The sequence below is a fragment of the Equus caballus genome, chromosome 4 (assembly GCF_041296265.1).
Source record: "Equus caballus isolate H_3958 breed thoroughbred chromosome 4, TB-T2T, whole genome shotgun sequence".
Classification (NCBI taxonomy): domain Eukaryota; kingdom Metazoa; phylum Chordata; class Mammalia; order Perissodactyla; family Equidae; genus Equus; species Equus caballus.
The window spans coordinates 107,142,161-107,166,744 of record NC_091687.1 but is presented as its reverse complement, the minus strand read 5'-3'; the positions used below and the strand labels follow the sequence as shown (position 1 = coordinate 107,166,744).

The 24,584-nt window shown below is 47.8% G+C and overlaps 1 protein-coding gene across 1 annotated transcript; it reads left to right on the top strand.

The window, feature by feature from the left end:
• The first annotated feature begins 6,705 nt into the window (after window positions 1-6,705).
• Window positions 6,706-24,121, top strand: GBX1 (gastrulation brain homeobox 1). The gene is made up of 2 exons (XM_023640007.2): window positions 6,706-7,234; window positions 23,433-24,121. The coding sequence occupies exons 1-2, from the start codon at window positions 6,706-6,708 to the stop codon at window positions 23,984-23,986; spliced, it is 1,083 nt and encodes a 360-aa protein (XP_023495775.1). The 3' UTR covers window positions 23,987-24,121.
• The last annotated feature ends 463 nt before the right edge of the window (window positions 24,122-24,584 follow it).

Genomic DNA, 24,584 nt, shown 5'->3' with positions numbered 1-24,584 from the left:
AAGTGCACTGTGATCCGTGACGTCAAGGGTCGCTGGACAGATTTCCCAGGGCCCCAGAGTGCGCACGCGCCGGAGCTCCGACTTTCCCGCCAACTGCCGGGAGCCTGGCGGAGAAGGGCCGGGCGGGAGGGCGCGAGGCGGCGGGGGCGGAGCCCGGAGAGCCTGAGGCGGCGGGGCGGGCCGGCGGAGCGCGTCAGCGAGCAGCCGAGGAGAGGCGGGGCGGAGGGCAGTGGGCTGCATTCCCTTCTGGCCTCACCGCCTCGGGCTTCCCAGGGCTGTGCGGCGTGAGGACGGGCCACCTGACTGGAGGGCCCGCTCCTGGAGCCAAGGCGGCAGGCGGTGGGCCGAGTGAGGCCGGGCCGCTCGGCCTTGGAGCCGCCGGGCGGGTCCTGAGCCCGCAGGCCCCCTCCCAGGGGTCAGTGGGCGGGGGGTGGGGGAGGGAGGGGCGCGAGGAGGCCCTTCCTGCGGGGCTTCCGCGAGCTCCCCGTGCTGGGGGCCTCTTGGAGAGCCCGGCCTGTCCCGGGGCCGATCCGCCCCGGGGTTCCCACGGGGTCCCGGCGCCTCCTGTGGTCCCGGCTCTGCGGCATGGGCCCTCGGGGCCCGGGTCGCCATCCCCGCCAGAGGGTACCTCCCGGTGGCGAGGGAGACGCCAGCAGGCAGGCGGGGGGACGTGCCCGCGGCAGCCGTCCACGGAGGCATTGACCCGGCGCTGCGCGGACTGCCTGGGAGCCGTCTGAGATGGGATGGCAGGGAAGCCGCCTCTTTGAGGTGACACTTAAGCTGAGGCCTGAATGACCAGCCATGTGAGTGGAGTGGGGAAGAGCAGGGGAGTGACATGAACTGATTTAGGTTTTAAAAGATGGCTGTAGCTGCAGAGGGCCTTCGGGGAGGGGAGGGGAGGGGAGGGGAGGCGAGGGAGAATCAGGCCCTTAGGAGGCTACTGCAGCAGTCCGGGCAGAGACGGGGACCCTTTTGTGGAGACGCGATGAGACTTACTGATGGAGTGGCTGTGGGGGGCTGGAGGGGAGCATAACCCAGGATGACGCCCAGTGTTTGGGCTGCGCGGCTGGACGGATGCTGGCCCTGTTTGCTAAGGTGGGGAAGACGAGAAAGGGGCAGGTGGTGGAGCACCCGGAAGGCCAGTGTGGGAAATAGTAAATCGGAGCCGCCTATCGCACAGCTCGAAGAGGCTGCGTGGCAACGTCATCTGGATCCACGAATCCGGGATTCAGGGACGAGGGCAGGTCTGGGGATATAAATGCGGGACCCTTGGCCGGTGAGAGCTGTTTAAAGCTCTGTTCCAAAGAATCCTGACCCTCGAGAGGATGGCTTTCCCGAGAGAGTCCTGTTTGTGCACTTTGATGGAAACCTGTTTCGTCCCATGCGCGTCATTCGTTTTGTGCTGCCTGAGTTCCAGGTTGTAGGCACCAGATAGACAGCTGCGAATGAGACCTGTTCCTGCCCTCGGTGAATTTTCCATCTAGTCTGAGAAACAAGTGTGTGAATAACGAGTTCAAACACAAGGGGCAGTGAAGCGAATGGAAAAGACGTGTGGGAGCAGGAGCTGAGAGGTTGGGGAGAAAGGCAAGCAGTAGGGGCGGGGACCTGGGAAGACTTCACAGCAGTGGGGGGCCTCTCCCGAAGCGCTAAGAAGGGGAAGGATTTCTGACCCTAACTGGAGAGCGCTGGATCCGCGTGGGATGCCTTTTTAAGGGTGTGTGTGTGCGCGTGAAGTGGTCGGTATGGGGGGCTACCGCCCACCTCGACGCCTTCTCCCCTTAGCAGGGCAGTGTTAGGAAGGTCCTTTCTGGGGTTAGACATCCAGACACTCGCAAGCCAGGGAGCTTCCTCCCCAGCCTCCTGCTGCGGGTCCCGCGGGCCCAGAACCTCTCCCCGGTAATTGCTTTCCGTAATGTGTTTGCTCCAAACCAATTTCACGCCTCCGTGAGGACTCCGCCCTGCACTGGAGGCGCGGACCTCCCCACCACCAGCCTGTCTGCGTGTAACGCGTGTGCACACACAAACGGCACACATTTAACACAACAGATGCACAGGGTGCAAGTACCTGGACACAACAACATACGTGAACCTACACGCGTGCATACGAGACTTTAAAACCCTCGTGTGCATTCCCCCCGCCCAACCAGAACGCTCACAGTTCACTACCCGGCAGCGCGGGGCGCGCTCGCCCTTTGGACGGCTCACCGGGTCCTGGTCCTTTGCCCTCGGCGCGTCTCCCGGACTAACGCCAGGGGGCGCTGCGGTCCTCCGCGCCTCTCCCGCGGTGACGCAGTGGCGCGCTGCTGCCAGCAGAGGGTGCCCGCGGACAGGGTCCGACGCTGCCCACTGTGAGTGGACTCTCTCCTGCCAACGAGTGAGGCGGAGGGATCGATCTGGTGGCTTTGACTTTCGAATACTTCGTTCTTTCTCAGCATCCCAGGTCCTTGGTTTCCAATCCGTGAAAGGGAGGCCAGATGATGGGGTCTGACATTGGCACAAGCGGAGAGGGTAGATTCAAAATGAAATTCCTCTGTAGGAGCATTTCCTCAACAGGTGGAGTAGTGAGAGTGGGACAAGTCAGAGCATGTGGACAATTAACGAAGCACTTTAGAATTCCATTGTCTACAATGAGGGGAGTTGCTTGCCCACAATGGGTCTGTTTAGGGGTTCAACTGGAGAACCACAGAGTTTTCTCTTGGTGAAGAAAGGAGCCAGCTCTGTTCAGACGTGATAGCAAACAGCTTCTGTCCTTGGTACTGATGGGAGAGGAAGAAGCAGTTTTTGGAGAGACACTGATTTGGGAGAATTCCATTCTTGAGCACTCTGCTCTTCTTTGTCCATTTAGTCCAGGAAGAATTCATTTTGAAAGGTGAAAGATGCCTTTCCTCCTGTTCAGTTGATCCTTGCACCGACTTTTTAAAAAAAATTTTAATCCTTTTTTCCACTTTTTTATTTTATTACTATTATTTTGGTGAGGAAGATTGGCCCTGAGCTAACATCCGTTGCCAGTCTTTCTCTTTTTGCTTGAGGAAGATTGTTGCTGAGCTAACATCTGTGCCAATTTTCCTCCAATCTGCATGTGGGACGCCGCCCCAGCATGGCCTGATGAGCGGTGTATAGGTCTGTGCCCAGGATCTGAACCCACAAACCCCAGGCCACCAAAGTGGAGTGGGCAAACTCAACCACCACATCACCAGGCTGGCCTCTTACACCAACTTTTTCACTAGGCAGAGTAGATATTAATCATTCTCTCTTACACATGGAGAAGTTAAGTCAAGAGGAGCCAAGTTCACATGGCTCAGTGAGGAGTCAGAAGAGGAACTTAACTCCAGGTCTTTTTACTCCAACCAAAGCCTTTTTCCATTTACCACGTGGCCTCAGTTCCACGGTCCATGAAAGGGCAGGGAAAGGAAATGGGCTATTCAGTTGTCGCTGTGTATGTGACTGCTTTTATCCTGGTTTAGCTACTGAATGTCAAAGACTATGCAGAAGTCACATGACCCCAGCATGGCAAGGAAACAGATCCAGGACTATAAATGGATTATAAAATACAGTATCTAATAAACACACACCACACCAGGGCAATACAAAGACCCTGGGGCCTCCCTTGCCTCATTTCAGAATGGTGGACCACTCGGCTTTGTTGGCAACAAGCTTTAAGCCTGTACTCTCTGTGCCAGCTTGAGCAGAGAATTCCACTTTACTGAGTATAGTTCTGGGCAATAAGATCTTGGCTTAAACTAGGTGACATACATCTTCAAGATCAGAGGGTCTTTCACCTTGAGTCCTTGATAATGCATGATCCATTTTGTCCCACGAGAGAGTGACAGGCTTATTAAAGTGGCCTTTTACTGGGGGAGTGGTGGGAGGGAGATGTTTCAATATATATATCCTTTCGAGCTTTTGGTATTTTGTGCTATGTGATTTTATTACCTATGCAAAAAATGAATGCAATTACTTTTAAAAATGGCTCTTCCTTCATGCTTTATTTGATTAGTGTTGTTACTGCTCATATAGCTTTAATTTCAGTGATTGTAGCCCAAAGTTCTCTCAATAATTTATCAAGTCAGTAAGCCTCTATTGGGCCGGCCCAGTGGCACAGCGGTTAAGTGCGTACGTTCCACTTTGGTGGTCCGGGGTTTGCCGGTTTGGATCCCGGGTGCAGACATGGCACTGCTTGGCAAGCCATGCTGTGGTAGGTGTCCCACATATAAAGTAGAGGAAGATAGTCACAGATGTTAGCTCAGGGCCAGTCTTCCTCAGCAAAAGGAGGAGGATTGGCAGCAGATGTTAGCTCAGGGCCAATCTTCCTCCAAAAAAGAAAAAAAGCCTCTATTTTGTATCCAACACTGTAAAGCCATCAAACCAAGTACTGACCTCTCACTTTTTAAGTACATGACACTTTTGCAGATTGGTCTTCCATATTGGTACCATGAAGTGCTTGGTTAATTTAACAAAAGGTTCTGAAAAATATCTTTAGGAGGATGTATAAGGATTATCCTAGTACTTTAGAAGTGAGTTGGGGTTCCCAGATCTAAGTTAGTGCATCTCTCCTTTTTCCATGGTGACATCTTCCCACCAAACTTATCTTTCAGAAGTTTCACTGAGTTTAATGTAAAGCCCAAGATAGATCAAGACTGCCTGGAAACCACACTCTTCTCCCTTTACCTCTCTGATGAATTGTCAATCAAGCGTAACCAAATAAATCTCCCTTCTTGGGTCCCACCATATTCTGTCCCACTCTGGTGATAGTGTCCTTCAGGGTGCTGATTTTTAATACATCAGCCTGACTTTAGCAGCGTTCACTAGGCCAACATAACGCTCTTGATTTGAACAAATGTCACTGAGATCCAGAGTTCTCTCCTGCCCTGCTCTGTCTTGGCTTGGAAACACTGAGACTCTTTGCCATAGGTTTTTCTCCTCACCTGAGCCAAATAACTTCCTCTATCTAGACTGTATCTCCCTAAACTTGCCTGGCTTTGCTACTTTTAATTTTAATTAGCTTGGCTCTCCCTGGCCCCACCTGAATAACAGTTTCCCAGTGACTAGATGATCCTCGTTTTAGCTGGCCAGGCTTGCTCTGTGTCCTGAAGCTTGGGTCACTCTTCTTCTGTTGACTTGTCTATCTTAAGTCTTTCTTGCCTGCTGACCTGAGGCTCCTCTCAAGCGAAAGTGCTCATGACTTTTGCCTCTAGATTGACAACTCTACTTCTGGGAATCAGGAGGAGGGGGAGGGTAAAAGGCACCACCATTTCTGTGTCTGAGAATGGGGGAGGTGAGCAAAGTCATCGCAATTAGCGGATAATTAGCGCCGCTGACCCTTGGGGCTCATCATCGCTCCTGGGGCCAGCCCCCAGCAATCAGCCAGGGCAGGTCGAGAGTGTCAGGCCCGGGAATGAATAGGGCTCATCAGCGGCGCAGGAGCAGGGGAGCCAATCAGGGAAATTAATAGCAGAGGAGAAGGGGAGAGAGGGAAGGAGGAAGACGGAGATAGAAAGACAGACAAGAGAGACAGATATAGGCAAGAAATGAGAAAAAAAAATAGAATAAGACGGACTGGGATAGGGAATGAGAAATGGGAATAATCAAATAGGAATAGGGATAGAAATGAGGGCAGGAAAGGGAAGAGCGGGAGGAAGGAAAAGAATGTAAAGGGAGAAGGGTGGAGGGGGAAAGGTGAGAGGAATGGTAAGTACCTGATATAGTGTGGGCCCTTGAGGAAATTAGCCACAGAGGCCAGAGTGAGTGACTGAGTCCGCGACGGAGGAGGGAAGGGGAAGAGCCAAGAGAAGAGAGCCCAGGGGAGAGAGTGTGAACAAAGTCGGGAAGAAACGACCCTTCGAAGAGGAAAAGGGCCCCCCCAATACGGGTGGCCCTGAGCCGCGGCGCCGGCCGCAGAACGCGCCCCCTGTCGTCCCCGCCTCGCCGCCCCGGGGGCGTGGGGGTCCCGTCCCGCCCGCCGCGCCCGAGTTTGTTCTTGGGGCCGCCACGTCGTCCGCCCCAGGGGCCAGGGAGGGGGCCTCGGGGGCGGGGAGGCACGCCGGGGGACTGGCCTAGGGTCCGACGGAGGGCGGCAGCCCCGGGCCGGGCGCGCTGTGGTCCTTCTCCGCCGCCCATCCGCCCGCCCCTCCCGGTGGGCCCTTCTTGCCTGCCGCCGCGTCCACGCCCGGGCCCACGGTCCAGTCCACGCCCGGGCCGAGCGGGCCGAGTGGGGGGCGGGCTGGGTGGAGGGAGGGGCGCTGGCCCAGCAGCTGCCACCGCCTTCTCATCGGCCGCAAACTTTCACAAAGCGGCGTGTCCGGCCTCATCAATCTCCATTAATAATAGTTGGTTGGGCTGCGGGGGGCAGGCGGGGGTCCCGGGCCGACCGGCCGGGCCGCTGGGAACCGGCTCTGCGGAGGGAGCGGGAGCCGGGCGCGGCGGCGGCGGCGGCGGGCGGAGGGAGGAAGTGAAGCGTAATTTGAGGAAGATGGATGAGTCCGGAGGGCGACACCCCCAGCCCGCCCGCTCGCCCGCCCCCTCCCTCCTTATGAGAGAGAGGGAGCGCGGCGCCGGAGCCACACTGCGCCGAGCCCGCGCCCCGCCGCCACCTCGGCCCGGGAGCCAGGGAGCGAGCCCTGCGTGTCCGCGCGGGGCGCCCGAGCCGCGGGGCGCACGGCGGCGCCGGGAGGGGAGCGCCCCGGGGCGGCCGCAGCTCCGGGCAAGATGCAGAGAGCTGGAGCCGGAGGCGGGGGCGCCCCTGGGGGCAGCGGCGGGGGCAGCGGTGGGGGCCCGGGCACTGCCTTCTCCATCGACTCCCTCATCGGGCCGCCGCCGCCCCGCTCCGGCCACTTGCTCTACACCGGCTACCCCATGTTCATGCCCTACCGGCCGCTCGTGCTGCCGCAGGCGCTGGCCCCTGCACCGCTGCCCGCCGGCCTCCCGCCCCTCGCCCCGCTAGCCTCCTTTGCCGGCCGCCTTACCAACACCTTCTGCGCGGGGCTGGGCCAGGCTGTGCCCTCGATGGTGGCGCTGACCACCGCGCTGCCCAGCTTCGCGGAGCCGCCCGACGCCTTCTACGGGCCCCCGGAGCTCGCCGCTGCCGCCGCCGCCGCCCGAAACAACCCCGAGCCGGGCGGCCGACGCCCAGAGGGCGGGCTGGAAGCCGAGGAGCTGCTGCCGGCCCGGGAGAAAGTGGCAGAGCCCCCACCGCCCCCGCCTCCGCACTTCTCAGAGACTTTCCCAAGTCTGCCGGGTAAGTGCTGGGGCCGAGCAGGGCGCCGGGCGGGAGGCAAGTTCACCCGGAAATCCCAGACAGCAGCCTGCTCAGAAGCTCGGCACCTGCCTGGAGCCCTGGAATCCCAGACCCCGAGATGGCGGGTTCTGCGGAACCACTTCCAATTCCGTTCCAAACACGGCACCTCTAGATCCCAGAACCTGCTCTGTCTCCAGAGTGCCTGAAGCCTCCCGGAAGACGTCCCGCTACTCCCTTCCAAATCAGTGGCGTTCTAGTCCTCAAGCCTCCACTCCCGCCTCTCCTTTTCAGAATCCCTTCATTTTTCTCCTTTGCCAGGAATAGAGAAACTGCAACTGTGGGACTCCTGGGGACACCAGCAAGACCCCAGCGTGAGGGTACATTGGGGCAGCTGTCAGTTCAGTGAGGAGAGGACACTCTGGCTTCTGAAGAGAAGATTGTATTGACCCGGAGTGGTCTCTGAATGCAGGGGCAAAGGGAGGGTCTTAAAGCAGTAGTGACCCTGTTGGTGACCTGTCTTCACCTTAGTAGTAGAGGTCACTTCTGAATTGGCAGATTTAGAGCCAAGTCTTGAAGAACTGGGTAGGGGGCATAAAGGAACATTAGCTAGCAGGGGCCCTAGCACCCGCTGGACCAGGGCTGACTGGGAGGCCAAGAGAGAGGCTAAAGGCTGGGCTGGGTTGGGTGTGGCCCAAAGGCCTGGAGTCAAGAACCCAGCTAAGATTCTGGAACCAGTGAGATTCAATTAAGAGAGAATTCAGGAACCCTGGATCCTCTGTGGGACGGTGCCCTCTCTGTAGAAGCAGAGTTGTTACACTGAACCCTGTTTAGATTCACTCTAATTAGAGTCCTCCTAGCCTCCCTATTGATCCTTAATCCCTAGAAGCCAGAAAAGCTTTCCCTTGTCCAGGGGCAGATCCAGGGGCTGAGGTCCAAAGCTTATACAATTTGGTGGGCCTTATTTAAGAAAAACAGGGGTTGCATGCAAGTGTGGGGTTCCGAAATCTTACAGTTCCTTAGCATCAGGAGGAATCTGCCTCTGCTTATCCATTCATCGCATCCAGCTTAGCAGGTGGAGGTGACCCCAGGAGGCCTCAGGGCTGACTCTGTCAGAGTCAAGGAGGAGATCCAAGAGTCCTTTTGTCCTTTGCCAGGCAAGGGTAATTCCTGATGATAGGTTTCTGGGCCCTTCCTTGGAATTGTCCAAAGGGCTAATCACTCCTCCAGACCCCAAGGGCTGTTATAGGGCCTGTCTTCCTCTTTTCCTCTTTAGCCCCAGGTATTTTGGCTTTGGGCATCCAGCTGTTGTTTTGTTGTACCTGGTTGGACCAGGAGGATCCAGTGGCTGAAGTCTGAGCAGCACCTCCTAAGGAGGATCAAAAGGAAATGATAGAGCAGGAACTGGAAGGTGGGAGGAAATGTCCACAAGATAAAAGGGCCCAGAGTAGGGCAAACAGGGATGAGCCAGCAGGAGGATTGGAAGAAGAAAGGATCAGTAGGATTTTCGGAATAGGATAGTCCTGAGGCAGAAAAGAGAGCAAGGGAGGCCATCAGAGGGATGGATGGCTTTGGAGGCAGTAGGAGCGGGAGGAAGAACTAGACACATCTGGGGAAGAGATGAGCTGAGGTGGGGGAGAGGAGACACCGCCAGAGCAGGGGATCTGAGGGGGCAATACGCCCAAACCACGCGAGAACAAGCAACTTCTCCTACTCTTACAGGTTCCCCTTAGTTCATATTTTGACCTATATGTATAATGGGGGCTCTTTTATGAAGCAGATAGAATATTGGCTGTAAAACCAGACACTGAAAAAGAGAAAGGAATAAGCAGAGAAAAGAACAGAAAAGAAATATTGAGGAAAGAAGAATAGAGGAAAGGACCAACAAATGAGCTGTATGTATACTCAGATTATCCAAAGACAGAGTTTGAGGCAGGAGAAGGCTGTCTGTTGGAAGAGATGTGTGCAAGGGATTTCTAGCCTGGGCTAAATGAAAGGGAGCAATATCTCTCAACCAGAAGTGTGTGTGTATGTGAAGGAGTTCTGTCTGGAGAGAGGATTGGGAGGGAGCTAAATAAATATACTAGTAGGAAACAGGGAAAAGTTTTAATGCTAGGAATAATTTTTTAAAAAGATTTTTCAATACTGGGAGTGATGGGAAACTGGAATTTATATATATATAATGATGAAGGAAAGATCTTCATCATCAGAGGAAAATATTGGAAGTAAAAAAAGAAGAGAGACTTGTGTTGCTCTTGGAGTAAAAACGAGGAATTTCTTTCCTAAGAATGATGGGAAGGAGACCTTACAGAGGAAGAATTTTCAGAGGTGCTTGAGTGAAGGTAATCACTCAAATTTCGAAGAGGCATACGTAAAGGGTTTATAGCGGGGTTTCTGGGGCAGAACAGTTAGGAGAGATTTCAGAAGAAACATTCCAAGAGGATAATGCATGGGACAGCTTGTCTGTGATTGCCACTTCTTATCACTCTTCGTACACACTCTCCCAACTCTTCCTCCACACGCCACTCACTCACGTCTACCCTCCCAGTCTTGATTTTTTTTCCCCTAAAATAGTTGATAAAAGGCAATTCTAGAGATGTTAATTTGTTAAAATCAATTTGGGGGGCGATGACACATTGGCCCATGCTGAAAATGGTGGGAAAACAAATACTCCATTTTGGGAAATTAAGTATGAGAGTATTTAGCGTGAAATAAGAGAATTCTATGCTTAAACAATGGGATTGAAACCTCAATGTCGAGTTTAGAGAACGAATCCTGTCTTTAAAATGACAGGAGGAATTGCTGTCCTAGTGTGAATGGGTAACATTGCTCTGAAATTATTAATTTACACTTGTTTACTGTTTTACAATTACTAGCCCTTTTAAATGAAATTATAGTGAAGATAGGCCAATTTGAAAAATAATAAGTGAAGTTCTTTTTCTTGGGAATTACAAGGACTATTTTTTAAAATTTTGCTGAGAGTTAAGACAGGTCCCATCCTATTAGAATTGATGAAGAAGAAAACAGAACTTTGTTATGATTTGATTGCAGGGGTAGAGGCTGTATTAGCAGGCAAAAACAAATACTATGTACAGAAATAATGGAGTAAAAGACGTATTGAGAATGGTAGATTGAAAATAGTTCTAGGTTTGGAATGAGGGGAGCAGGGGGATAGTTGGGGAAGCTGTCTTATTAAGAGTGATAAAAGGAGAGAATTTTGAATTAATAGGGAAGATTTAAAAGTATGAATCTACAGAAGAGCCCAGAATAGTGCTGTCTAGCAAACCATTTGTGTAACTTAGAAATTTTTATTAGTCACATTAAAAATTAAAAAGAAACAAGTGAAATTAATTTTAATATATTTTATTTAACCTAATATGTCCAAAACATTATTTCAGCATTAATCAATATAAAAAATTTAATGAGATGTTTTATATCCTCTTTTCATAATAAGTCTTTGAAATCCAGTGTGTTTTTTTATACTTCCAGCACATCTCAATTCAGACTAGCCACGTTTCAGGTGGTCAGTAGCCTCATGTGGCCAGTGGTGACCATATTCAACATAACAGATCTAGAGACTTGTAAGAACAGAGTCATATGAAAGTGATGGGGGAAAGGAGCTTTGAATTGGGGTGGATAGTGAAGTCCTCGATGTATTAGGAATAATGGAGAGAAGAGAGCAGTAAGCTCTAAATGACAGGAAAAAAGAGAATTCTGCCTTGAGTGGGATAGGAAGAGGTGATCTTGTTGTGTGTGAAGGTGTGTGTGAGCTCTGAGAGTAATCAAAGCTAACCTGAGGCTGTGGTGCAAACACACATCACAGAGATGCCTGGTGAAGGGGACGTTGCGTGCTGCGGGAAGTGATGAAAAGAGCTGTCCGTTTGGAGAAATGCAGAAGAAAACTTTAAACTGGAGATGTCTAGAGCAATAATTCATTCAGGGAGAAAAGATTTGGATTACCTGAAAACAAATATTTAAGAAGTAAGGGATGATACGTACTCCATATATAATTGTTGAATGAATGAAAAAATATAGTGAGAGATTGCTGTGAAAGAGAATGCCAGTATTGAGCATGGCGAAGAAAAAACATTTGTAGTTAAGTGATATGGAAAAGAGAATATGAGGGGACAAACCTGAGAGATGGCAGTGTAGTAAACATTATTTTAACTAAACAGAAAAAGACTTGCTGATTTATGAATAGAGATTGGCAATAATAAAGGAAATCATGCAAGGAGACTGGGAAAAACTTCTTGGGAGCCTGCTATTTGAGTGCTGATTGCCGTAAGCTAAGCACCTGATTGTAGCCAGAGAACATTTTAGATGACCATCAATTAATTTCTGAATAGATATGCATTATGACTGTCAAGATATATTTACTCATGAGAGAAAAACAGGAAATGATAATATGACATGGAATCAGAGACTTCTGTTAGCAACAGGAGAGAGAAATTTTTCTTGGAAGTGACGGAGACCCAGAGTATGGTTTCCTAGAAATTTTGAGGAAGAGCATACAGTGAGAGTGATTGCTCCATTGACATTTACAGAAAAACAAATATTGCATTAGCTTAATCTGATTGAAGGAACATTGATTTAAGAGTCATGACACATGGGTTCAGTTCTCAACTTTGTCAATCATTAGCTGTGCAACTTAGGCAAGTTGCTCAGTTCAATTCAGGGAAAATTTATTGTATGTCTATTATGGGCTTAGAATATTCAATACACCACAGGAGACTCAAAGTTTTGAACTTCTCTAGGCTTCGGTTTCCTCATCAGTAACATAAAAGTTTTGGTTCAGGTGAATTTTAATGATCCTTTCAATTCCATAGAATGAAAACTTATTTTTCTAGCCTCAGTGTTTAAATTAGAATTCTTAACATGGACTCCATGCATCTCTTGTGAGGGTATCTGTTAATTACAGGTGGGGAAAAAATTACATCTTTATTTTTACTAACTTCTAACTAAAATTTGGCACTTCCTTTAATTATGAATGTAGGCCAGGAACCATAGCAGTCATTTCAACAGTACCTGAGATTTTTGTCACCAATAGAAATCACAGTTATTGATATAAATTTACAGTCATCAGAGGCATCTTATTTAATGAATTAATAAATAAACATATATGATTATATCACAAATTCATTTTTAAATATTTGATAACTATATTTTTATATAATGGCTTCTAATGTAATCCTATGTATTTTATGTTAGACACCGAAAAGCATTATTCTGAAAAGGGGTTTGTAGGCTTTATCAGACTGCCAAGGAGTCCATGGCACAAAAAGGGTTAAGAACTCCTGGTTGAGAGGGAGAGAGAATCTCAGAAATGACAAGAGGAGACTTTCATTGAGAGTATTGGAATGGATAGTGAAATGCCTTCTATCATAGTGAAAGCAACACTTGGGAGGGCTGGAAGAGAGAAGGGATCTCTGCAGCGGCATTTGTAAATATGGAGAGATATGTTATAGCTGGTTAGGGGGTGATTCTTATACTCAGAGTGGTGGGCATGAATAGTCCATACTGGGAATAATGGGAGAGAAGCAGTAACTGGAATAATGAGGGGGAAACATTTTAATTGGAAAGAAGGAAGAACGTGATATGAGGAAAGTGCTTTGCTTTGAAAGTAATGTTACAATCAGAAGCTGTAGGCAAGAATTTTGCCTTGGAAGTAATGGGGGAAGAAGGATCTTTGCAGTGAAACTGATTGGGAATTAGGAAATAAAAATGAGAGAAGTGATGGAGTAGATGTACAAAAAGAGAGAAGCAAATAGGAATGGTGAGAAGGAAAGAGTTTGGTGGGAGAGAAATTTTATCTAGGGGGAATGAGGAAATGCCTCATGAAGGATAGGAGAGAAGAAACTCTGTCTGAACCCATGAAAAGGACAGAGCTGTGTGTGCTGGCGGTCGCGCCCACCGCTACAGCGGTAATGATGAGACGAAAAAGACGTGGATTAGGGGTGAGAGAGAAAAGGTTGGAGTTTTCCACTGGAAATATGCTCATGCTGGGAGAAAGCTATCAGCTTAGAATAATGTGGAAGAAATATTGGTGTCCTAATTGGGAGAAAGTGACAGGGAGAAGAGAAGCTTGAATTTGGTATGATGGAAGAGTGACATACACAAGTTGAATTAAGTTGTATAGGAAGAGACAGCATTGTACCGCAAGTAGTCATGAAGCAGTGTCTTCATTCCTTTCCCGTTATGGAAGGGAATGGACTAATCTTCAAGTGAGGAAACAAAAAGTCTGTATTAGAAGCAGGCGGGGGGCGGGGGGGGGGGGTCGCGGCAGGGACTAACAGAGACTAGGGTTATGAGGAAAAAGCAGTATGTGAAAATGAGGACGGGAGAAACAGGAAAATACTTCTGAACTGAAGGTAATGGGAGATAGATTTCTTGCCTGTGAATTATGGAGGAGATGGTATTATAATAGAAGTAATGGAGAAGATGGAAGTCTGTATTGGGAGCAATGGGAAAAGAAGTGATGCAGAGGTGTGCTAGGAGGGAGGAAGATGAAATCACCCTGAGAGCGAAGGTAAGAAGCACATGTGCTGGAATGGACGATAACTATTCTATCAATTATGTGTAGATACTCGAAGTATGTAAGTGAGTGGTCGTGGCCAAATCACACCTGTCTGCGTCTTAGCTTCCTCATCAGTAAAATTAGCGGTTTGATTTAGGTGAACTCTAAGGTTGCTTCCAGCTCTACAATTCTGTCTTTATCTATAAGGAAAGCTTTATTAATGAATTATTTCCTTTAAAAAGTCATCCTGAGGGGCTGGCCCCGTGGCCGAGTGGTTAAGTTCGCGCGCTCTGCTGCAGGCGGCCCAGTGTTTCGTTGGTTCGAATCCTGGGCGCAGACATGGCACTGCTCACCAAACCACGCTGAGGCAGTGTCCCACATGCCACAACTAGAAGAACCCACAACGAAGAATATACAACCATGTACTGGGGGGCTTTGGGGGAAAAAAGAAAAAAATAAAATCTTTAAAAAAAAAAAAAAAAAAGTCATCCTGAGCAGAGGGATTGGAGGAAATTCTATACTTCTCAGTGCTGAGTTGTTGCGGTAGCTGACGAGGATGAGGCAGGCTGGGGTATGGACATCTTGAGGTGAAATCAGGACTGGGCTTTAGGATAGAAAAGACTTTGTCATCTGGAATTGGGGAGGTGTCACCTGAGCTGTGGCTGTGTGCAGACATCATATTAAATGAGAGGGAAACATTTGATAAAGGTGGGAGTAGATCTCATCTAGGCCAAAAAGATTGGGGGTCAATTGTGACCGACGTTACCTGGTGAGGAAGGAAACAGTGCCCGTCAGGGAGTGAGAAAAAGAAAAGCTGTGTTGTGGAGTCAGTGCCTGGCCTTCTATATTATTTCTCTGTTTGGTACAGTATTTGTGAGAGGGTGACATTAGAATTCACCCTTTTTTTTTCCATTCAGTGTTAACAAAGAGATGTGGTGTAGCACAGAGGAACGAGCGCCGGCTTTGAATACAGATCTTGGTGGCACCCTTTCTTTGTGATCTACAGTGAAATACTAACCTCTGCAGACTGTTTCATCACTGGTAAAATAAGGGCAACAATACTTACCTCACAGAGTTAAGAATTAAATGAGAAGATGTTTGTCTGGCATCCTAAAGTAATAGGTGTGCAAGAAATTATTGGTATTGTCCTTGTACTGGAAACGGATAGGGAGCTTTCCTGGGAATTAAGCTGAGAAAGACCTCTTTACCAGGAATTCTGTAAGAATAGGTGACACTCTCTGTACTGATAAGGACAAATATTTCTGAGAGGGATGATAGAAAAGGCGCTGTATTCTGAGAACTGTTTATATGAGGAATGCTAATCTAATAGGGGTAGATTTCAAATTTTGTCTTTGGCTCATTCTCCCTCCTTTTGCTTTCCCTATCTCGCATTTTGGGATCCCTCTGTAGATCCCAAGGCTGCCCAAAGTCCTTCTGCTATGTCCCACTGGGAACCGTTCTTCCTTTGTCATTTAAAAAAAAAATACCTCTCCTTTTTTCTACATCAAAATTCCTGTTCCTTCATAAGCCTGATCTTGACTTGATATTAGGAGCAAAGCCATTGCATTAAAATAATTGACACTCTGATAGAGTAAGGAGATTTTTAAAAGTTCAAATGAATTTCAAACTGGTAGAATTTTAGGTGGTGTTGTTATGAATAATTTCAGGTAATGTGGAAAAATCATTTTGGATGGCAGATTTGTGGGAGCGAGGTGCAGAGGCTTAGTGTGATTGTCGTCGCTTCTAGTTACAGCACGGTGTGTAGTCAGAACCCTTTGGGCTGCTAGTGATAGCAGCTCAACTCTGACGTAAGCTAAAACGAGCACGTACTGACTCACCTGACCACAAAGTGCAGGCGTGGACCCAGAATGCAAGCAGTGTTGCTAGGGCTTTTTTTCTTGCTCTCAGTCTGGCTCCTCTCTCTGTCTTGGCCTCATCCTCCTCTTAAAAGAGGTAGGGGAGGGGGGCTGGCCCCGTGACCGAGTGGTTAAGTTCGCGCGCTCTGCTGCAGGCAGCCCAGTGTTTCGAATCCTGGGCGCAGACATGGCACTGCTCATCAGACCACGCTGAGGCAGCGTCCCACATGCCACAACCAGAAGGACCCACAACGAAGAATATACAACTGTGTACCGGGGGGGTGCTTTGGGGAGAAAAAGGAAAAAAATAAAATCTTTAAAAAAAAAAAAAGAGGTAGGGGAGGGCAACAAGCATAAGCAGCTCTAAATGTTTATAATCCAGGGTTGGGACCCCAGTGGATTCTAGCATATATAAAATCCTGCAGTGACTGATTAACTAGCTTGAGTCAAGTCCCCACGGGTGGAGAAATGTGATCGACTGTCCCACTGTACTGGGTGGTAGGCAAGAAGCAGTGCCCAAAGGAAGGGGTTGCTGTTAGTGAACAAAAGGGGGAAAGGATGCTGGGCAGACAAAAACAAATCCCAAACAGATGTCCACCTCAACCAGAAAGAAAGAAAAGAACGTACCTTTAACTCCCTTTCAGTATTAGGGAGGAAAGCCTTCTGCCTGGCTAGATAAGTAGTCCTAGGACCGATAGAAGAGACTGGGAGTAAAGCTCTTGGAGAGAGTTCTGTAATGGAGAAGGTAGAGAGTGATGAAGATGGAAGAAAAATTTCTGTTCCTCAATGAGGCTGATTCCTGTCCAAGAAAGAGCTGTACTTGAGGGAGGAGGGAGACAGTTGTAAACTAGAAGCTAAAGAAAATTGATATTAAAACAAAACTGTTTTCATAGTTTGGAAATGCCATTTTTAAAATGAGAAAATACGTTTCTAAATAAAAGGAATGCTGTCTGGTAAGATTACACTGTACAAACCAATAATGACAGAAAAAATAGGAGAAAGATCTGGTGGGAATTTTCTCTTGGGGAATGATGGGAGAAATAGCCTATTAAAGGACAAAGGTGACATTTGGTGAGTGAGGCCTCTTCTGTGGCAATTTTAAGAATCTCTCCAAGAATGTTAAGGAAAGACATTAATGATTAGGCTAGAGCTCTGTAGTGACAAGTGAAACGGATGAGGTCTAAATAAAACTGAATTCCGGGCCAGCCCAGTGGCATAGTGGTGAAGTTTGTGTACTCTGCTTTAGCAGCCCAGGGTTTGCAGGTTTGGAGCCCAGGTGTGGACTTATATACTGCTCATCAAGCCATGCTGTGGTGGCGTCCCACATATAAAATAAAGGAAAATTGCCATAGATGTTAGCTCAGGGACAATCTTCCTCACCAAAAAGAGAACAAAACTGGATTTGGTAGGAAGGTTATTTATCTGATGAGGCATCTAGGGAGAGGGGTTTTACTTCGATTGGGAGGGAAAGAGAATGTATTTTACTAGAAAGGATAGAAAGAGCATTGACTGGAGATTTGTGAGACCAAGATTCTAGACATGGCTCTGTCTCTGTGTGATCTAGGAAAATGATTTAATCTTTCTGAAACTCAGTTTTTTCACCTGGAAATTGGGTTACTAACCTCCCATTACTACTAATAATGGGTCTTCTCTACTTCAGTGAGTTGCCTAAGATAAAATAATAAGTATGAAAGTGTTTTGGAAAGTTAAAGGTCATACAAGTGTGCTCTTGGCAATGACAATGTTAGTATGCCATGAAGGGACCCCTGAGCTTGGAGTGGTGGGGAAATTGCCCTGAACTTGTCATGAAGGTGGGAGGGGCTCTGGATGGTAGTGATGTAGAGAAAATTCTCATGTGGATTTGGAGTAGAGAATGCTGAAGGGTCATGGGAAGAGTAGAGAGAGAAAGTGAAAATGAATTTTCCTTATTGTACCTAAAATTATAGGAAGGAGTAGTAGCAAAATAGGGGCATGAAATTAATGGGGATGAGTGAAAACAAATTGAAAGTGAGCTAGTTGCAATGAATGATTGTACTATCTCCAAAAAGAACAGAGAAATAACTCTGCACTGGGCATGATGATGAAATGAGGATGTGGAAATGAGAGTGGTGGCAAATATATCTCTTTTTTGAGGAATGACCTGGGTTTTTTCCCACCACTTGACCCCATCCAAATTGGTTCTGTGTTCAGGAAGCTGAGTAGTTGAGCAGGGAGGATGAGAAGGAGACTCACTGTCCTGAGGGTGGTTGGGGGAGTGTGAGGGTAGTCGTTTTTGAAGTAGAGGGAAGAGACGTCAGAACTGAGTGCAGTGACTTCTCTTCCGTGAATAATAAAGACTATTGATTTGATATACGCTAGAACAGCAGGGTGGATGAGAGACAGCACAGGGGCGCTGTGGATTCCGGTAGCTGGGAGCTAAAGTGATGCTCCACTCCCCTAGGGGTTTCTGCTCCACCACCCAGGCTCATCATCCTTGGTGACCACAGCTTCAGGACTCTGCCTCTAGATTGTGTGAGTCTGGTGCTATTTATTCTTTCTCCTGGAGAATACCTACCATGGATTCTTTGGCCCTTGATTTCTTCCCCAGCCTGACCTGACCCATTACCAAGATGAGGCTTCTCTATGTCCTTGGAGCCGCTTCCCTTCCTCTCAGAAGGAAGGCCCCGTGCAAGTGCCTCCCTGGAGCCTGAATGCTGCTCTGTGCAGTGGGATTAGCGCCGGTGGCACGGACTCTACAAGTAATCATGGTTCCGACTTGTCATTTCTGGTTCTTAGGATAATAGCATCCACCATGAGAAGTCACATGAACTCTGGATGTTTCCTAATAACCAGTCTGTCCCGCAATAATTCCCCCTGAACAGACACCAAACTTCTTCATACAATCTAGACTTACCTATAGGGAACAAGCTGAAAACTCAATATATTCTTCTATTACCAGTAATATTTTCATACACAAAGGACAGACCTTTCCTACCTGTTTGGTCTACCCACCTAGTACAGTCAAATCACTTCCAATTTAAAAATTTTCCTTTTACTGAAATTATTCTCATCAGAATAATTATTTCCCATGTAAAATTTTCAGTGAAGTCTTGTTTTGTTGATCAATTTTTTTGTTCATATCATCCAATTATAGCATCTTCAATTAGAAATTTACTTTTATGGACATTATCTACCAAGTCCAATTATTCTAAATCAAAATTTGCCAGTAGAAATTTTATCAAAAAGATTTGCTTCTGTCAACTTTTAGTCAATAACATTTTTCTATGTGCAGTTTTTTATTTTGATTATATTTACCATTAATATTCATTATAAATCAGATAAAAGAAAATAGTTTGCATTTATGTTTTAGCTAATTCATGAGAAAATAGTAAGCTGTTTCAGGATTGCTATATTGTAAACAATTAGACTACTATATTTCTCATCCATTTCTTCTGAATATGTTTCCATCACTTTGGACATTGCATTCTAAAGCACTCCATCTGTTGGTGGAGCAAAGAGCAAATGGCAGGGCCAAAATGTTCTGCTTTTTCTGCTTTGCTCCAAGTGCATCAATGTTTTGGGTAAAAAAGGTAGTGGTGTTTGAAATAAAAGCTTTTTGCACTCTTTTTTCCCCCTGATTTTTTTTTCTATTTTTCTCTCTCCCTTCTCTAAACTTCTCAGCCCTTTTGATTTCTCTGACCCATCATTTAATTCTTCTGCCACTATGTCTACCCCACTTCTCTCTTGCCCCAGTCCTCTTTCTGCCTGCTGTGGCCTTCCCTTCTCTCTCTCACTCATCAGTCTTGTTCACTCTCCCAGACACTCCTGTAGCTAGCTGTACTTTCCCCTCTCAGTTGCTGTCTTCTATTACCCCACCCCCATCTCCTCCCAAGAGTTGCTTGTCAGAGCTCTCAATGTCACGATTATAAAGGCTCAGAGAGAAACTCTTGCCCCTGCCGCTCAGCATCCCACTGGGATCAAGTAACCAAGAGAGGTTGTGAACCTGTGCTCCTTGTATAGCTTTAAAAGCAGCACTGAGGGTGGCCTGCTTATGTGGGCTTGATTATATGGAATCTGTCTGAAGACAGAGGGATGGATGATATGATCCCAGGAGGGTCCTGCCAGATCAAGGAACCTGGGAGCCTCATCTCAATCATCATCAATTTAGATTTATTGGACACCCCCTGGGTACTTGGAGCTGTGCTAAATGATTTCATCCTTCAAGTCCTCAAATCCAGTTTCTGCCTTTTTAGCAGCTGTTTAAAATATTATAATATTGGCCTGAGTTTTTACGAGCTTTTGTTATTCTTTCTGTTATTATTTACTACAAACCATGTTTTAAAAATTAAAAATTAGGGGCTGGGCCTGTGGCCAAGTTCCACACATTCTGCTTTGGCGGCTGGGGTTTGCAGTTTCAAATCTCTGGTGTGGACTTACTCCACTCCTTGGCCATGCTATGGAGGCATCCCACGTACAAAGTAGAGGAAGACTGGCACGAATGTTAGCTCAGGGCTAATCTTCCTCAAGCAAAAAAAAAAAAAAAAAGGAGGATTGGCAATGGATGTTAGCTCAGGGTGAATGTTCCTCACCAAATAAATAAATAAATAAACAAATAAATAAAAATGAAAAGTTAGAGGATTGAGTAATGATGTTGAGGATTGGCCTTCGTTTCTTTTAGCATAAGATCCCATAGATGCTCACTCCATATGGGCTCCTCTCCAGCTACTGTGAGATGAGAGGGCATCCTGGAAAGTGCATAGGATAATATTCATGGAGAGAATGTCTTCTGGGCACCAGAGCTGAGAGGGGGTGGGGTTGTGGGGAATATTTTAGGACGGGCTTGGGAAAGGAAGAACAGAGATGGGAAGAGAGAGAGTGAGAGGGTGCTTAGGGATAGTTTATTTAGTCCACAAATATTTTATTGAGTGCCTACTCTGTGTAGGTAATTTTCTAGATACTGAAAATACAGCACTGAAAAAATATTAAAAATCCATACCTTCATGGAATTTGTATTTTACTAGGAAGAGACAGCCAATAAAATAAGTGAATAAAGTTGGTGACATGTACTATATCAATAAATAAAGCAGAGAAGGGAGATAGAGAATGTTGGGAGTTTTAATTTTAAGAGCATGATCAAGGAGAGTATCATTGATAAAGTGAAGACCTGAAGGAGATAGGGAATGAGCCAGCGCAAAAATCTAAGTGAAGAGCATAGTATTCCAAACAGAGAGAAGAATCATCTGGGGGAGGGGCAAGGGCAGGAAGGGCAGAAGCAGGGAAACCAGTTTGGAGAAAATGTCGACGAACCAGGTGAGAGATGATGGTGACTTGGACGAGTTGGATGCTGAGCAGGTGGTGAGAAGAGGTCGGGGTCTGGGTGTATTTTAAAGGCAGTAGCACTGCCGGGATTTGCTGGTGGATTGGGCATGGGTTGTGAGAGAGAGTGAAGGTTGGTTTGAACGACAGGGAGGATGGAGTTACCTTTAGCTGAGATGGGAAAGACGTGAGTTCAGATGAGGAAGAGCTGGCTTGGGAGAAGGATCAGGAGTTCGGTTTGGGACATGTTCAGTTTGAGTTCTGTGGGAGCGGAAAACAGTACAGGGAAGAGCCCTTAATGAAATGAAGGCGGAAACCAAGGGTGTGAATCTTGCAGAAAATAAAATGAATTTGGCTAGGGATGAGATAAGGGAGAAAGCATGGGGTGAAGAAAGGTGAGTATTGTGAGGAATGCATCATTTATAGACAGTATATTTATCTGTAGACAGTACCTAAAGCTGGGAGCTAGTGAAGCTTGGGCAAGCTGTTAAAGAGAGAACCAAGACCAGTTGCTGGTGTAAAGCAATAAATAGGAATAGCATAGCAAGGCTGGGTGAGCCTGAACTAGGGTATGCCACATGGGTTTTGAGAAGGTTAGATAAAGAATGAAGTACTGCAGGAAGAAAAGACTGGGGCCAGGGGATAAAAATACCCCTGAGGTGTGAAGGAGCTGACTGAGATGGAGGTGGGCGATCTGGACATGGGCTGGGAATTCTGGCCTCTACGGAAAATGTAAACGTGGCTCTTGAGGAAAAGGAACAGGTGTAGCTCGCATCAGTGAGGGAAAAGGACAACTCTGGAGATGGGAAGGGGACTGAAAGTTACTGGGCTGGTCCTGGTGGCTCTGAGAAGTTTTTGCTCATGTGCAGGCAGATAGGGAGGGGTTAGAGAAGAGTGTCGGGTACACTCTGAGTGCTGGAAGGTGTTCTCGCCATGTACACACGTGCACACCCTTTTTCTCTTATAAAGCATTTCATCGTTCCCTGAATTTATTTTACTTTGGGTTGTATTCTCAACCTTGGAGTGTGCTTATCAGCGTACATGTGATATGTGGTGGATGTAGATAGACGCACTCCCACATTTCTGAAGTCCTCCCTTTTCACAGTGAACTCTCTTGGTAAGGAGTTTACTATTCATATACATATCATCCATTTTCCCTTGTTCTCTTTCCTACTGGTTGGTTTTCGTTTGACTTTTAGTTGTTTCACTGCTTATTGGTCCTTTGGGCAAAAAACAAGGGAGTTTGTAAGACTCAAACACTGAAAACATTTGTAGTGTATCATTTGCAGTTCTGACAAAAACGTCAGTGGATAAGCAGATTAAAGCCAATGGCTGAATTAAATTTTAGAATTATGTATAGATCAAAATGTTTAAATGCCTGTGATTACAAATAATCAGTAATCTACTAAATGAGTCAAAAGTTCTTTTTTATCATTTTCCTCTCTATATTTTCCCTTGCTGCACTTCTATTTCCTTCTCCTCTTTCTCCCATATTCCCTTCTGTTCTCCCAGCTGACATCAAGCTCACGGTCCTCAGGATTCTGAACTTGAGCAGAAAACAACCGTGCTGCTCAGCTGGGAAAGAGGGAAGGTGGGGAAAAGATGACATCATTTTAAAATTAAGGAGAAGGATTGAAAGGGGCCCTGGGGAGCTAAGTAATTGGAAGAAAAATCTGGTTGCAGATAAGGTGGCATGTGGCTGGGAGGGGTCCTCATTCTGGGCTGGATGGTCTGGTTAAGGAGAATTGGGAAGGGGGCGAGGGGAGGAAACCTTCTGACTCCCAGATCCTTCAATAACATTTGTCGGACCCAGGTTTGGGGGTGAGGGGCTGCTGAGAATGGGGTATCAGATGACCCTGAAGTTTCCATCTGGAAATGAGATTCTAAGATTCCAGATCTAGGGAAGAGAGAAGGAGGGGAGACAGAATAGAGGTCAACACATAGCTCTTCCCACCAGGCCAGGTGAGGACTCTTAGGAGACTAATAAAGGCCGACAGCCCCCATCTCCTCATCTATCCTGCAAAAGTAAATTTTCCTACATTACTGATTCCTTCCTATACTAACTGAAAGGGTCCTAAGCCGGGTCCCACACTGCTTCATTCTGGGACCTGAGGCTGTGTGTTTTGTGTTTGGAGGGGTGGCAATTGAGTGAAAATTCTTGGTCTGGGTTTGGAGAAAGCTGGGAAGGTAGTGGGTAGGGAGAGTGAGGTGGGGGGGCGTGGGGAAGTTGAGGGGTCACAGTCCTGGGAATGGTGTTCCTTTGATAGACACATTGCCTCCCCCACTTTGCCGTAGTGAAATCTGTGCTGGTTAATACCTTTCTTCCCATGTCTTTGTCTTCCCTGAACCTCTTCCCTACCCCTCATCCTGGATGTGCTGTCCTTGTCTCTCCTCCCTCCCCATCTCATCTCCTCCATGTGTGTCTCTTCCTGCGTTGTTCTGTCCACGCCTGGCCATGGTTCCACGTGCCTCCTCCAACCTAACTGCCCTTTCCTTGCCTTCTCCCTCCCCATCCGTTGGTTTCTGCTCCCCACAGCAGAGGGGAAGGTGTACAGCTCAGATGAGGAGAAGCTGGAGGCACCAGCAGGAGACCCGGCAGGCAGCGAACAGGAGGAAGAGGGCTCGGGCGGTGACAGCGAGGACGACGGTTTCCTGGACAGTTCTGCAGGGGGCCCCGGGGCTCTCCTGGGACCTAAGCCGAAGCTAAAGGGAAGCCTGGGGACTGGAACTGAGGAGGGAGCACCAGTGGCAGCAGGAGTCACAGCTCCTGGCGGCAAAAGCCGGAGGCGCCGCACAGCGTTTACTAGTGAGCAGCTTTTGGAATTGGAGAAGGAGTTTCATTGCAAGAAATACCTGAGCTTGACAGAGCGTTCTCAGATCGCCCACGCCCTCAAGCTCAGTGAGGTGCAGGTCAAGATCTGGTTTCAGAATCGGCGGGCCAAGTGGAAGCGCATCAAAGCTGGCAATGTGAGCAGCCGTTCTGGGGAGCCTGTAAGAAACCCCAAGATTGTTGTGCCCATACCTGTGCATGTCAACAGGTTTGCTGTGCGGAGCCAGCACCAACAAATGGAACAGGGAGCCCGGCCCTGAAGGGGCTTCCAAGGACTTCGGAAGGCAAAGGATCTGTTCCTGAGTCTGCTCTGAGACTGGGTTAGGGTTCTGTGGACCAGAGGGGCTACTACTGTGATTCTGCCCTGGGACAGGGCTCAGCTGGCCATTAACTTAGCTCTAGATGTGCTCTCCTGGCAACCCGAGATTCGGGCACTTGGCCCTGAGCCTAGTGCGGAGACCCTCAGGACTGGGGGCTTCAGGGTTAAAGGGGTTTGGCTTCTTATTGCTGAGGGGCTTTCAGGCCTGAGGTAGGCTCCTGGGGAGGGAGCGGGTTCTAAAATGCCTAGGGCCTGAAAGGTTCCTGGGTAATGCCCTGGAATCACTTCTGACAGGAGTGGGGGAGTCCAGGGCGATACCTAGCCAAGCTGGTCACAGCTTCTTATTTATTTTGTGTAAAGTTTGTATATATGGAGCTGTCTGCCTCTGTCTGTCTGCACCCCTGAGAGGGATTGAGAAAGTTCTTTGTTTCCTTGATCCTCAGCCAGAGTTTAGTTCCATCTTACTGCCCTGGGTGGGTACCATCTTGCCTGTCTATAGTACAAGGATGTGCAAAGAAATGCTATGGAACTGTCACTAG

Bases quoted from the DNA above. Each gene is read 5' to 3' on its own strand.
- GBX1 (XM_023640007.2), top strand. From the start codon at position 6,706: ATGCAGAGAGCTGGAGCCGGAGGCGGGGGCGCCCCTGGGGGCAGCGGC. The intron at 7,235-23,432 runs GTAAGTGCTGGG...TGCTCCCCACAG, and splicing joins GACTTTCCCAAGTCTGCCGG to CAGAGGGGAAGGTGTACAGC.